This window comes from Centropristis striata, chromosome 2 (assembly GCF_030273125.1).
Source record: "Centropristis striata isolate RG_2023a ecotype Rhode Island chromosome 2, C.striata_1.0, whole genome shotgun sequence".
Classification (NCBI taxonomy): domain Eukaryota; kingdom Metazoa; phylum Chordata; class Actinopteri; order Perciformes; family Serranidae; genus Centropristis; species Centropristis striata.
The window spans coordinates 28,468,030-28,481,054 of NC_081518.1; the positions used below are offsets into that span (position 1 = coordinate 28,468,030).

A 13,025-nucleotide genomic window follows, 5' to 3' on the forward strand; every position below is an offset into this window, starting at 1 on the left:
GTTCGTAACTGTCACCAAGATGCTCAACCACGATGGAAGAGATGCTGACAAACACCACAAAGACCAACCGTCACATAGTGTTTCACAACAACAATGGAAGAGAAATGAACACTGCTGGCCACAAAGCCGGCGGAGGGTCCGTCCTCGTTTCCCTACATGATTCAGCCTTCCCTTCTTCCAGAGCATGTACTCCACCTCGTGCCCACATTTCTACTTTTGCATATCACAGCAGCAGGCTGAGATAAGTCTTGGCCCCTTCGAAGTGCTCTACCACTCCCAACTGGCAGTTTTCAGGAGAGTGTCTGGTGTTTTCAGCTGGAAATAATAACTTTGGTGGACACACGTCGATGAAAGTTACACCAGCGATGTAGAAGAGCATTAACCAACCAACCAGAATATGTCAGCCCTAAAATTACAACAAAAAGATGTGTAGGGTAAAATGACCTTCAAACAAAAAATCTAAATGGAAAAAATATGGAACGAAGGAGGAAACACCAGAGGAGAGAGCAGCACCAGATGGCTTGTAGACGTGGAGCTCTGTGGAGTCGAATCTCTTCTTCTTCTTCTTCTCTTATCTTGTGCCCCAGCTCATGATGAGGAAACGCTCCAGCTCACTGTACTGTCATGGACATCCAGTGTAAAGCTATCTGGAACAGTTGTCAGCCCCCGAGGACTAGCACATCAAACAAAGAGCTGCAGTACAAAGCTGCATTAGGCCGAGATGAAACTACTGTACAGACGAGGCAGCGGCTCCAGCTGCAGATCAGCTGCTCTTTGATGATAAAGCTTCACATCTAAACCTGCTCTGGGAACCACAGGAAGGACTATACATCGACAGCTACTATACATATATGATCATTGGTGCATCATCAGTTACTGGATATATACTGCCACAGTTATTCAACAGTTATTTCACAGGAACAGGTCTCCCTACTGTAAGTGAAGCTCACCGGGGCCTCATAAAAAGCAACAATGTGCAACTGATGTAAATTAAAAATTCATAATTTTCACTGTTAAAATTAATAAAACATTCACGTACTGCACTTATAAAAGTTGTTACGCACAAATAGCTATCTATATACATATATCTCCACTACACTGCTGCAAATGCTGCATTATGTAATTCTAATCTTTGGTGAATTTAGCCGTAAATTAAGTAAAATTAACACCTTAATGTGTATTTTAGACGACCCTGATTCATCAGCCTGATTACAGCATCTTTTGCACTGACTCCCTGTTGGTTTTAAGACTGATTTTACTGATCACTTTTAAAGCTCATATAGGTCAGGCTCCTAACTATTGATCAGAATTATTAAGCCACATCCTCAGATCCCCGGGTCCCAGTGACTGCTCCAAAGCCTGAACTAAAATCTAAAGATGAGTGGGCTGCAGAGTCACTTACTTCTTAAAACCCACTTTTAAAGACTGGCTTTTATGTAATGAATACTTTTCCTCCGCATCTGACAGTGTCTTGTGATTGATCCTACACTGTCTTTTATCATTTTTGTTTGTTTTTTAATGTCAGAATTGCTTTTAGCCTTATGGTATCATTCTCCGTCATGATTAACTTCTCTATGTCAGAGCACTTTGTCAGCTGTTGTTTTTAAAAGGTGCTATACAAATGAAGTTTTTATTATTATTTTGAATGCTTTCTTTCCACATACTGTCATGGAAAAAAATATTAGACCACCCATTGTTTTCTTCAATTTCTTGTTCATTTTAACAACAAAAAGAGCTCATAAGAGTTCAATTTAAGAGCTGATATCTAGACATTTTCAATGGTTTTCTTGATAATGACTTGGTTATTATCAAGACAACCATGGAAAATGTCTTGTTGTTATCAGTATATATGTATCCAAACAAATGTACCTTTAGTTGTACCAGGCATTAAAATGAAAAAGAAACCGAAGAAAACAATGGTCTAATATTTTTTTCCATGACTGTATCTGAAAGAAAACATGTTTCTGTCCGTAGTGTCTTGTCATACACCAACAAGCGCTTTATATTTCACACACAGACATGAGAAGTGTTTGCACCAAAATGTCAAACTTTTGCTTTAAAGATCTGTGCGTTCACATACTCTATTAATCATTAGTGAGACCCTGTCATTGTGTCGGTATGAGGTCTGGGCCTGAGAATAACATTCATTATGCATCATTTGCTTTCTGCCATTCATCTATCTGACACTCATTTACATACTAATGGAAAACGTGGGGACAATTATGTGTGTTTAATTAACGTGTTTCATCAGTCATTGCCTTTTTCCCTCTGGGCTTCACTTATTTGTTACCCTGTTACCTGTCATAAACTGCAGCCACACATGTGTACTGAAGGCCAGAGATTTGCTCCACAATCAGCAGGGTGATGTTGTTCATTATCGATCCTCGCTGTGCCTACACTAAGACCTGTCCTCATCCTCAGTCACTTACAGGATCTCCTTACCCTGTGTGCAGCCCTCAGTTATTTACAATCAAACACTCCTCTGAATAAACGGTCACATTAAACACACACCCTCACCTACACACGTCTATATATCAACGCCCAACATGTTGCCCACACACACACTGTGTGTTATTAGGGTAAAGACACACATGGATCCTGTTGGCTATAGGCTGAATATAAAGACGGACGGCCTGACAGCTGAACAAAAACTGAAGCCAAAATATCGATGTCCCTCAGGTAGCTGCAGGTCATAAGCCCCACCCACTCACTGTTAGTGAATAGCAAATGAGCCAATCTTAACTAAAATCACATCAAAAATGTTTTGGTTTCTAGCCTATCAGCCTGATGTTTGTTCAAGTGTCCATTTTTCTGATTAGGTTTTAATTAGGTAATTGATTATATTAAACAGGGCTGTAACATTGACAGCTGTGAATTAATTGAAAGTGACAGACAGAGGGGAGGACATGCGACCAAGGGACCTCAGGCCGGATTCGAACTCGGGTCCGCCGCAGCAGATTCAGCCTTAATGGTACACACTCTACCAGTTACCTTAAGTTACCTTAATATCAGACAGAATCTTGGGTCTGTTGATTAAAACAGATAAAAAAATAAAAGACGGTTGTCTGTTTATCTTTGAAAAAGCAAACATGCAAACTTGTCATCAGAAAGACTCAATTTGTCTCTTAGAGGTTTTTTGGGAAAAGCAAAACAAAATCTCTGTCAATAATAATAATAATAATACGAATAATAATAATAACAACATTTTACAGATTAGTAAGCACAATTTAAAAACAGTTTAAATTTAAAAATGCAGTTGGAGCAACAAACAGAACACAGAGATAAAACACAAGATAACTGAAAGCATCACACATTAAAAGCCGTTCTGAATAAGGGAGTTTATGGGTTTTTTTAATGAGTTTTTTGATGGTGTGCAGGTCAGGACAGTCATGGTGTGTTTTGGAGGTCCAGAAGATGGGAGCTGCTATGGAAAATGCCCCCAATAAGCAGAATAAAGGAAATACTAATAATACATACAGTATGAGGGCAGAGACGAGACCTTGTGATCTTGCTGTAGGTGCATTGAGCTGAGTGCACTGAAGCACATGTGGGTCACTGTGAAAACCTTCAACATCTGGAAACACATCTGTCTGTTTACACTCACATTTTCTGAGTTATACCTGTTTGTTTAATGCATTATGAAAGAGATAAAAAAACCACAGCTGCCTCAGAGGCTCTGCAGGCTGAGCACTTCTCCAGCAGCAGGTGCGTTTAAAACCAACCTGTTTGGTTTGGTTTAAAGACAAATGGTGGTGTGTTTGCTCGGTTAGTGCAGTTTGTTTGGGATGGTGTTGAAGCTGTGAATTGTACCCTGGTGGTCCACAACAAACAACCAAATGAAAACCAGGTCTTTAAAGGCACTCTGCTGAGGTTCATTTGTGTTGAAAGCAAACCAACCAACCACAGGACATTATGAAAGCAGATATGTGATGTGCAAATCTGTTCAGGTAAAATTGATCTGTGTAAGGCCACAGACTATGTATGCACATCAACATTTATGCATTGACAAGCTACACTCATTAAGTCAATTAAAACCTGTGACAGGGCTCCCTCAGTAACAAGGCCTGAACTTTGACTGTGCACCTTCTTTTCCTCCCGTCTCTACCTGTTATTATTCACAACATGAGCTCTACTGCCAGTCAAAAATATCGGGGCACTCCTTTTCTCTGGACAGCAACATTTACTCTCTCCTTGTTGAGAACAACTGAAAAATATGCTTGTACTGAGAATAAAACACTATATGGACACTCAGCCAAATAATACTAATGATGCCTTTAACCATCCTGTTTCAGGTCAAATTGACCCATTTCAAAATAAAAAAAAAATAAAAAAAGTTTAAAAAAAAATCAATGTCATGAAAAACTATTGTATTTTATAAGTAGGTCTTTCCAGTTTACATAAAAAAATGTTTTAACATGCATTTTTTAGGAAAACGAGTGAACTATACTCATTGAACCATGATCTGTGAGAGGTAAAGAACAATAATATTATTAAAATGGTTAGTAATGGAGTTACTAATAAAATATAAACAATGTTTATTGGGATTTTTTGGTTTATGACACATTTTGGATAATTAAACATGCATGAACATTATTGTTGTTCCTGAGAAACGAACACAACAGGAGTGTTACTCAAATTCTTTGTGAGCTCTATGTGAAACCAAAGAACTTAAATATGCACATCAGAAGCATGCAAGTGCTGCACAAACTCACGATTGCTCCTCTTGTTTTGGTTGTAAATTGAAACGTGTGTGAAATCGACAGTGTGTTGTGTTTGAGTTTACTGTGTACCAGCTATCAATATCAGATGTCACATATATGCTCATTAATTCTCCAGTGGATCCCAACAAGTATGTTAGATAATCAATACAGAGACGTCAACAGAGAAAAACAAATCTGCTTCATGTTTCATATGTCCTCCTACACACTGACACACGTGTTAACATGCTGCCCTCCCCCACTGATGCTCACCGTCTGCTGCAGGTCGGGGATGAGGACTCGGATGACCAGCGAGTTTGTGTGAATGTCGTCCATGCGGCTCTGTGACGGCTCGGCCGTGGCTCTTATCGTCTCGTAAATGGTCTCTTCGCGGGAGCTGTCGGAGGCGCAGTCGTCGGAGTAGTCGGAAAAGCTCTGGGCCATCTCATCCTCACTGGAGGTGGGGCTCCGGGGCATAGTCAGCAGGCCCGGCGGATTCAGCTGGGACAGAGGAGAAGAGTGCAAAGGTCAAGCACATAAACTCACACTGTGTGTTAGAAAGAGGAGGCATTAAAGTTTAAGAACCCCCCCTGCTCCCATTAGAGAGCCCCTAAAGATGCTGCTTATTAATTTGTTAGTTTATGCTCATCCATTCTAAGCTCGCAGCCGGCACACTCTGCTGCAGGAAACCCCAAGAGGAATTAACGGGACTGCATATTCTCACAAAAATGTTTGGCTTCATTATACCGAGGACAGAAAACTGCACCTGCAAGCAGTTGCATCGTACGAGCCGAGGCCCTGCTCCAGGTCATGTGACTGCACTCTATTAATCTGAGGCGTCAACATGATTTATGGGTCAGAAAATGAAGAGCATATGACATCTCATCTGTCACTCTCACGACTGACCTGGATAGAATCAAGACATTTTAAATAACCTGAATATATAATTATCTGTATCTTCAAATCCACATGGTTTCATATAAGGTTAGGTTATAAGGTAGGGTTCTGAATTTAATTAAGGACTTACTCCTTAATTAAATTCAGAGATCTGACCTTAAAGACAGTGAGATGCAGTGTTCTGCAAGATCTAGCTTGAAGGTCAGTTCACACGGATTAAAATGAACAAGTTCATGTTCATTGTTCTGAAGCTTCTGAAGAGTCCCAAAAAATGAACTGGTCCACATTAATTTCTTCTGTTTTTAGTTTTTAATGCTTTATTACATCACAGTAATTCATTGAAGTTGTGGTTGATGTTCAATGACTTGTTTTTTTGCATTAGTTTGATACAAAAATGAGAGATTTTAACCATCCTGTTTCAGGTCAAATTGACCCATTTCAAAATAAAAAAAAAAAAAAAAAATTTAAAAAAAAATCAATGTCATGAAAAACTATTGTATTTTATAAGTAGGTCTTTCCAGTTTACATAAAAAAATGTTTTAACATGCATTTTTTAGGAAAACGAGTGAACTATACTCATTGAACCATGATCTGTGAGAGGTAAAGAACAATAATATTATTAAAATGGTTAGTAATGGAGTTATTAATAAAATATAAACAATGTTTATTGGGATTTTTTGGTTTATGACACATTTTGGATAATTAAACATGCATGAACATTATTGTTGTTCCTGAGAAACGAACACAACAGGAGTGTTACTCAAATTCTTTGTGAGCTCTATGTGAAACCAAAGAACTTAAATATGCACATCAGAAGCATGCAAGTGCTGCACAAACTCACGATTGCTCCTCTTGTTTTGGTTGTAAATTGAAACGTGTGTGAAATCGACAGTGTGTTGTGTTTGAGTTTACTGTGTACCAGCTATCAATATCAGATGTCACATATATGCTCATTAATTCTCCAGTGGATCCCAACAAGTATGTTAGATAATCAATACAGATGGTATGAGAGATTTTTAGATGGGAATCTGTACTGATTAGTTCCTTAATCTCCTTTAAATATTCATATGACCTGGCTTCATCAGTGCTGAGCATTCATGCACAGCTCTGCCACTCTGTGTGCAGCTAACAGTGAGATTATACTTTGGAGAAACACTATAAAACATGAAGCATTTCACTTTCTCTTTCATCAGTTTGATCAAGATCAGAAACTATGTTGCAGCATTTTCTCCCAAACTGCAACAAACTGTGTTCTGGATTTACAACTGTTCTGACAGGATTCTTCTCCAAGACAAGGGTGCATGATATTGTACTATTTAGTGAATCACCAGGCCAGACTGATGCGTAAAAACATCTCAAAAATGAAAAGATTGAAGCTGATGGCTATAATATGAAGTTACATATTGTTAAAATATACAGGAGAATGTAAGCCCCATAGCTTCACCAATGAGAGGATATGTGCATTTTCTCTGTTTATCACAATAAACTGAATATATTTGGTTTGTGGATTGTTGGTGGGAAAAATCAAGACACACATCAGCATCACCATGGACTCTGGGAAACTGTGGACACTTCTCAGCATTTCCTGACGTTTATTAGACCAAACAGTTGCTGCATGCAGAATGTATACCATTGGGACATACAACATTATGACACTGAGCCTTGAACTTTGACCTTCTTGCTCATATGCTATGCATTGGATTGTGGGTTAGAATAGCCGGAAAGCTTGCTGGTTGGCAGACTGCAAAATGTATCTGGTTGCAGGAGGACAGGGAATATCTGCCTACTATTCAACATGACTTGGGACAAACATAATCTTTTCTTGCTTTATAAATAGTATGGCAGTATGTGCAATGGAATGCACCCAGTTACTCTATATATCAAGACAATAACAGCCTGATTAACTGAAAATAATAACAATGATTTGTTGCCAACCTGCACAGGCGATGCATTTTCAAAATATTAAAAAGTAAAATGCAGCTTGTTCATGTGTTTCTCAGTGCAACACAAGCTCAGAGTAGCCAGCACACAGAAAGTTGATTGACCAATCAGTGTGACTGACAGAATCTCTGCAACATGATCATTTCTTTTCATCAGCAGCGAACAACAAGATGATCCGTCCTTCCCCTCCAGCAGGAGAGCACTGAAGTGTTTGGTCTGATGAAGGAGAAGCTCTTCACTCAGGAAAACCAACAGAGAACAGATGAGACATTTTGGCTGCAGGGTCCATCTGAGTTACTGCATGTGTGTCCCGTCCTAGTGCGTGTGTATGTATGTGTGTGCGTGTGTGTGTGTGTGTGTGTGTGTGTGTGTGTGTGTGTGGGTGTGTGTGTCCATTAGATGAGCTGTGTGTGGTGGTGTCGGGGCATTGTCCCAGACACCTGGACGCTGATAACGAGAGGTAAAGGTCTCCATTTCTATCAGCTGTCAGCGAGCTGTGTGATGGATAGATTTTCTTTCCACAGATTACTTTCTGTTCCTGGGATTTACTGTGCTGTTTCTCCTGATAATAAAAACTGATTTCACTGTGTGCGACACTGATAAAAATGGATCAGAAAAGGATAAACTGGAATTACCGCCTGGTGGTTGGATGTCTCCGCCAACCAGCCAAGCTGCAGTTTACATCCATGTCTGTCCACGAGCATATATGTAGCCATGACAGCAGATAATGCTTCAAATAGGGATGTTACTGCAAAGAAGCTACAAGCTATGAAACATAGATTGTTCAACCCGCAGTGCAGAAGATCTGTACAGTCATCACAGTTTCAGTGTAAAATCTGTTGAATAAGACCAGGAAAGTGTTATGATATCACAATGGAGTTGACCTTTTAGATATAAAATATCATGACTTCATTAATTTATCCTATAAGATGTTTGTGGGAAATTTTGTCATAACCAGCATTATAATTCTTGAGTTACGACCAAAGATGTGATGTGAAGATTGACGATCAAAATCTAATGAGTTCATCCTCGAGTCCAAGTGAACACTTGCACCAAATTTGAATGAATTCCCTCCAAGTGATTCTGAGATATTGGACTGAACAGGACAACATAATGTCTCCTACTGCTGCTGTCATGAACACATAAAATAAGAGAGAAAAAAGCTGAACATTTGCACATTTATTTTTCCATTTTGGCTTCCTGCTGAGGACTTCTTACTATAATTTGACTAATTTTCTTGCATGTTTTTCCAATCAGCATGGGGCCAATTATAAACACACTGTAGGTGCTGCAGAATGGAGTGTGTGTGTACAAACATGTGCACCTTTCAATACTGTATGTGCTCGTAATGTGAAAACACATCAAATATTCAAATGTTCGGCAATAAAATTTACGCAGATACTCGATGCTTGGATGAACCTGATTAGCATTTTCTATGAGGTCATATTAAGAAGAGGCTGATATGGATTTTGTGTCTATGGCAACCAACAGCTGCTGCACTTTATTTTTTCATATTCTGTGTACAATTGATTTGGTGCACATAGTATGTTACCACCTGCAGACACTTTATACAGTGTAATCCATCAGGGCTAAATCCATTAAACTAAATGTGATTTTAGTTACAAGTGCAACAATTTAAAGAGCTTTTCCACTTATTTTGGCAGAATGCAATTATTATGAAAGGCACAATAACCAGTCATAGCAGGTTATTATGGATGTGATTCAATAGCATTTTATTAAATCCTTTTATCCAACCCAAATCCTTTCCAATCCTGAAATATTTGCAATTATCTAAAGGAGACAATAACTCAAAGATGTCTAATCACCTTCTGTTCACTTAGAAGGAAGAAACTGTTTAATAATGCTCAAACTCTGAACTACAACCTCTGAATGAGATGAGCAGCAGAAGATGTGAATTAGTCATTAAATGTTTCTAAAACATTGAATTAAAAGTTTTATCCTCCTGAGCTTCAAAAGCTTCTGACTCCAAACACTGGGATTAGAGTTAGGCTTGAATTAATCCTAAAGTATGTGTTTCTTTAATCATCAAAGCATGTATTTATTTTTTAAATGTATGTAAATGTAGAACAGGAACTTGCAACAAAATCTCAAACCTAAACGTCAGAATAGACTGTTTGTCAGCACCACCCATAGACTCCTATGAGCATATTTTTAAATTACTCATATGAGCGTTTCATATTCAATTCAATTCAAAGTTTATTGTCATTTACACAATAGAAATAAGTTTCCTTGCACAATGAAAATCTTACTTTGCTGTCTGTCAGATGCCAGAGAAGACAGAAGTAAGAAAAAATATATTAAAAAAATAAATAAAATAAAAAATAAGATAGAAAAAAAGTGCAAAATATACAAAGAAAAAAATATGCATGTATGTAAATATACAGTTTTGCAAGAGAGAGGCAGATACAGGTGTAAATAGTCTTTAGAGAGCAAGTTGTGCAATATGCTGTGCAATAGTGCAAGTCAGACGTGGGGTAACAGTAAGTTGTTGACCAAGAGGTAATGCAAATATATTCATGAGTACACAAGTCACAAAAACTGTTTGTGAATATAAAAAAAGCTGCAGTTGTGAATTTAAGGCTACAAAACCACTGAGCTAGTTTAAGGGCAAAAACCCTCCTGGTTAGGGTCTAAAAGACACTTTACATTTACATTTACATTTAGTAATTTAGCAGACGCTTTTATCCAAAGCGACTTACAGGAAGAGTAAAAGCAAACAATCAAGGTATACTGCAATAAGAGCTATTAGTGCATCAATAAGTGCTAGTGACAATTCTTTGAGGAGTAGAATTATCGTGTGGTCTAGGAGAGAAGATGCTCTCTGAAGAGATGGGTCTTCAGGAGTTTTTTAAAAGGTAGAGAGGGACGCCCCTGCTCTGGTTGGAACTGGTAGTGTGCTCCACCAGCGGGGAACAAGAAGTGCAAAGAGTCTGGATTGCCTTGGACCAACGGGGGGCAGAGCCAGGCGCCGTTCATTGGAAGAGCGCAACGGTCGTGAGGAAGCATATGTCTGAATCAGGGCGTTCAGGTAGGTAGGAGCAGTACCGGAGACAACTTTGTAGGCCAGCATTAGAGATTTGAATTTTATGCGGGCTGCAACAGGTAGCCAGTGGAGCTCAATGAGCAGCGGTGTGACATGTGACCTTTTTGGCTGGTTGTAGACCAGGCGCGCCGCCGCGTTCTGGATCATCTGAAGCGGTTTTACTGAGCAGGAGGGCATTACAGTAGTCCAGTTTTGAGATGACAACAGCTTGTGTCAGGAGTTGAGTGGCATGTTGAGTTAGGTAAGGTCTGATTTTTCTGATGTTGTAAAGTGCAAAGCGGCATGACCGGGTAACTGAGGCGACATGACTGAAAAAGGTGAGTTGGTCATCAATCATCACCCCTAAGTTTCGCACCACCTTGGTGGGTGTAAGACACAGGGAGTCAATCTTGATGTTGATATCATGGTGTATTGTAGGTTTAGCAGGGAGGACCAGCAGTTCAGTTTTTGAGAGGTTCAGCTGGAGGTTATGTGCCTTCATCCAAGTGGCTATGTCTGAGAGGCAGTCAGAGACCCGTGCAGAGACCGATGGGTCATCAGGAGGAAATGACAGATAGAGCTGAGTGTCATCTGCATAGCAGTGATAGGAAAAGCCATGTGAGCGGATAACCTCACCCAGAGAGGTGGTGTAGATAGCGAATAGCAGGGGTCCCAGCACTGAGCCCTGGGGAACCCTTGTGGTGAGGCAAGACAAAGTAGACACTTTCTCCTAAAGTGTTAATATGAGTCGTATTTTGCTGCCTGTACAAATTGCTGTTTTGAGGGGAGACCAGTGTCGGAGTTTGTATTCATATAATATGTTAAGAAACTCTTTTTTTCTTTTAGTTGGTTGGATTTTAGTTGAAGAAATCCCTGACTTTACAGAGTCCAAACCAAAGCTGCTCCCTTCAATACAAGACCCATATGTCAAACACACACATACACACACACACTTCCCAAGCTTTGCCGATCACACACTGCAGAGAAAACCCATTAACAAGACACCTTCTGCTCCCTCACACACACACACACACACACACACACACACACACACACACACACACACACACACACACACACACACACGGTTCCTCTCTGTCATGAACCTTTCACCAGCGGCTAAAAAGCCATTCAAAGATGCAAATAATTCCTCCTCGTCACACAACGTGATAATAATCAGCTGATTAGCATGCTAATTCATTCAGAGCCGATTCATTTCCAACAACAGCAGTAAACAGATGAGCCTGGAGACGTGTAAGTGCACGGAAAACCATCAAGTGCTGATTATTTATGTCACGGTCAAAGGTTAATTGCATTTGAACATATTTTTTTATTTTTTTAAATGAAGCGTGACTGTCCGATAACAGTTATATTGACAGAGTGAGCTGTGTTAGTTTAGCTTAAAGTGTGAATAAAATATTGTTTTTTTCTGTCAGGTTGAGTTGTTTTTAATTGGAGAAAAAGGAAAGATACAAATATTTCTTGACAAGGCAGCCAGTGACCAGGCTTTAGCTTCATTAAAGGTTTCAGCTGCTCGTTCATTGAAACGTCTGATGCAACCTCACAGCTCAGGCTGATTCTGGGTGTGATGACATTCAGACTGCAGACTGACTGACAGTTTTCAGGAGATTGCACCATTCCAGCAACTTGTACAGATCAGCCTCATTAACCTGGTTCTGCAGCAGGACGCGGTGACATCTATCAGTTTTCAAACGTACGACGATGCCATCAAATCTATAGAGAAGTTCACCTCAACGTCTCTGGCTACTGTCAGGAAAGTCAATGTGTGAATGTGTGAAAGTGTGTGTGAGACAGAGGAGAAGAGGCAGTGACTAGGTCTTTTGTTGCACCTCTACTTTAACACACACACGCACATGCACACGCACTATGAGGGACATTTTATACTCTATACTATACTAAAACGCCTTAACCGTGTCGCCTGCGCCTGCATAAAGACTGAACCCCAAGCCCCAAGCTCTCAGGATATTTTTATTTTTATAGCTGAAATTATTTAAATTATCACCCTAGCTGTTAAATATCAATTCGATATCATTCAAACCGAGAGAGAGAGAGACTATCTCGTACATACCAGATAAACTTTTTGATGGGCTGTTTTGAGGGAAGTGCCTGACGCACGATACAAAGGGAAGTGAAAGTCAGCAAAATGCAGCATAAACAAAATATTTTATCTTATTAGTTAAGTACAAATGTCTGTAAAACATATTGGGACTGTGCATATATGTCGAATTGGGTTAAACAGTGTAGATATGAGGTCTGATGGAATCATATTGTGAAGAGACTGCTGTCCACATGGCTACTGAATATTCATTGCATAGGTCCGCATGGCTACTTAATATTCAGGAGTAACAGCGATTATGGTGTCTGCCAGCAGGTAAACCTACCCAATAGCAATTTAAGTACACACCTGGGAGTTATTTTTACACCTC

The 13,025-nt window shown here is 39.5% G+C and overlaps 1 protein-coding gene across 1 annotated transcript in view; it reads right to left on the reverse strand.

The window, feature by feature from the left end:
* Nucleotides 1–13,025, reverse strand: part of LOC131983354 (SH3 and multiple ankyrin repeat domains protein 2-like) — a 270,915-nt gene that overhangs the window by 183,232 nt on the left and 74,658 nt on the right. The window contains exon 3 of the mRNA XM_059348080.1: nucleotides 4,971–5,198. Coding sequence (XP_059204063.1) covers nucleotides 4,971–5,198 — 228 coding nt within the window. The remainder of the gene's footprint in view (nucleotides 1–4,970; nucleotides 5,199–13,025) is intronic.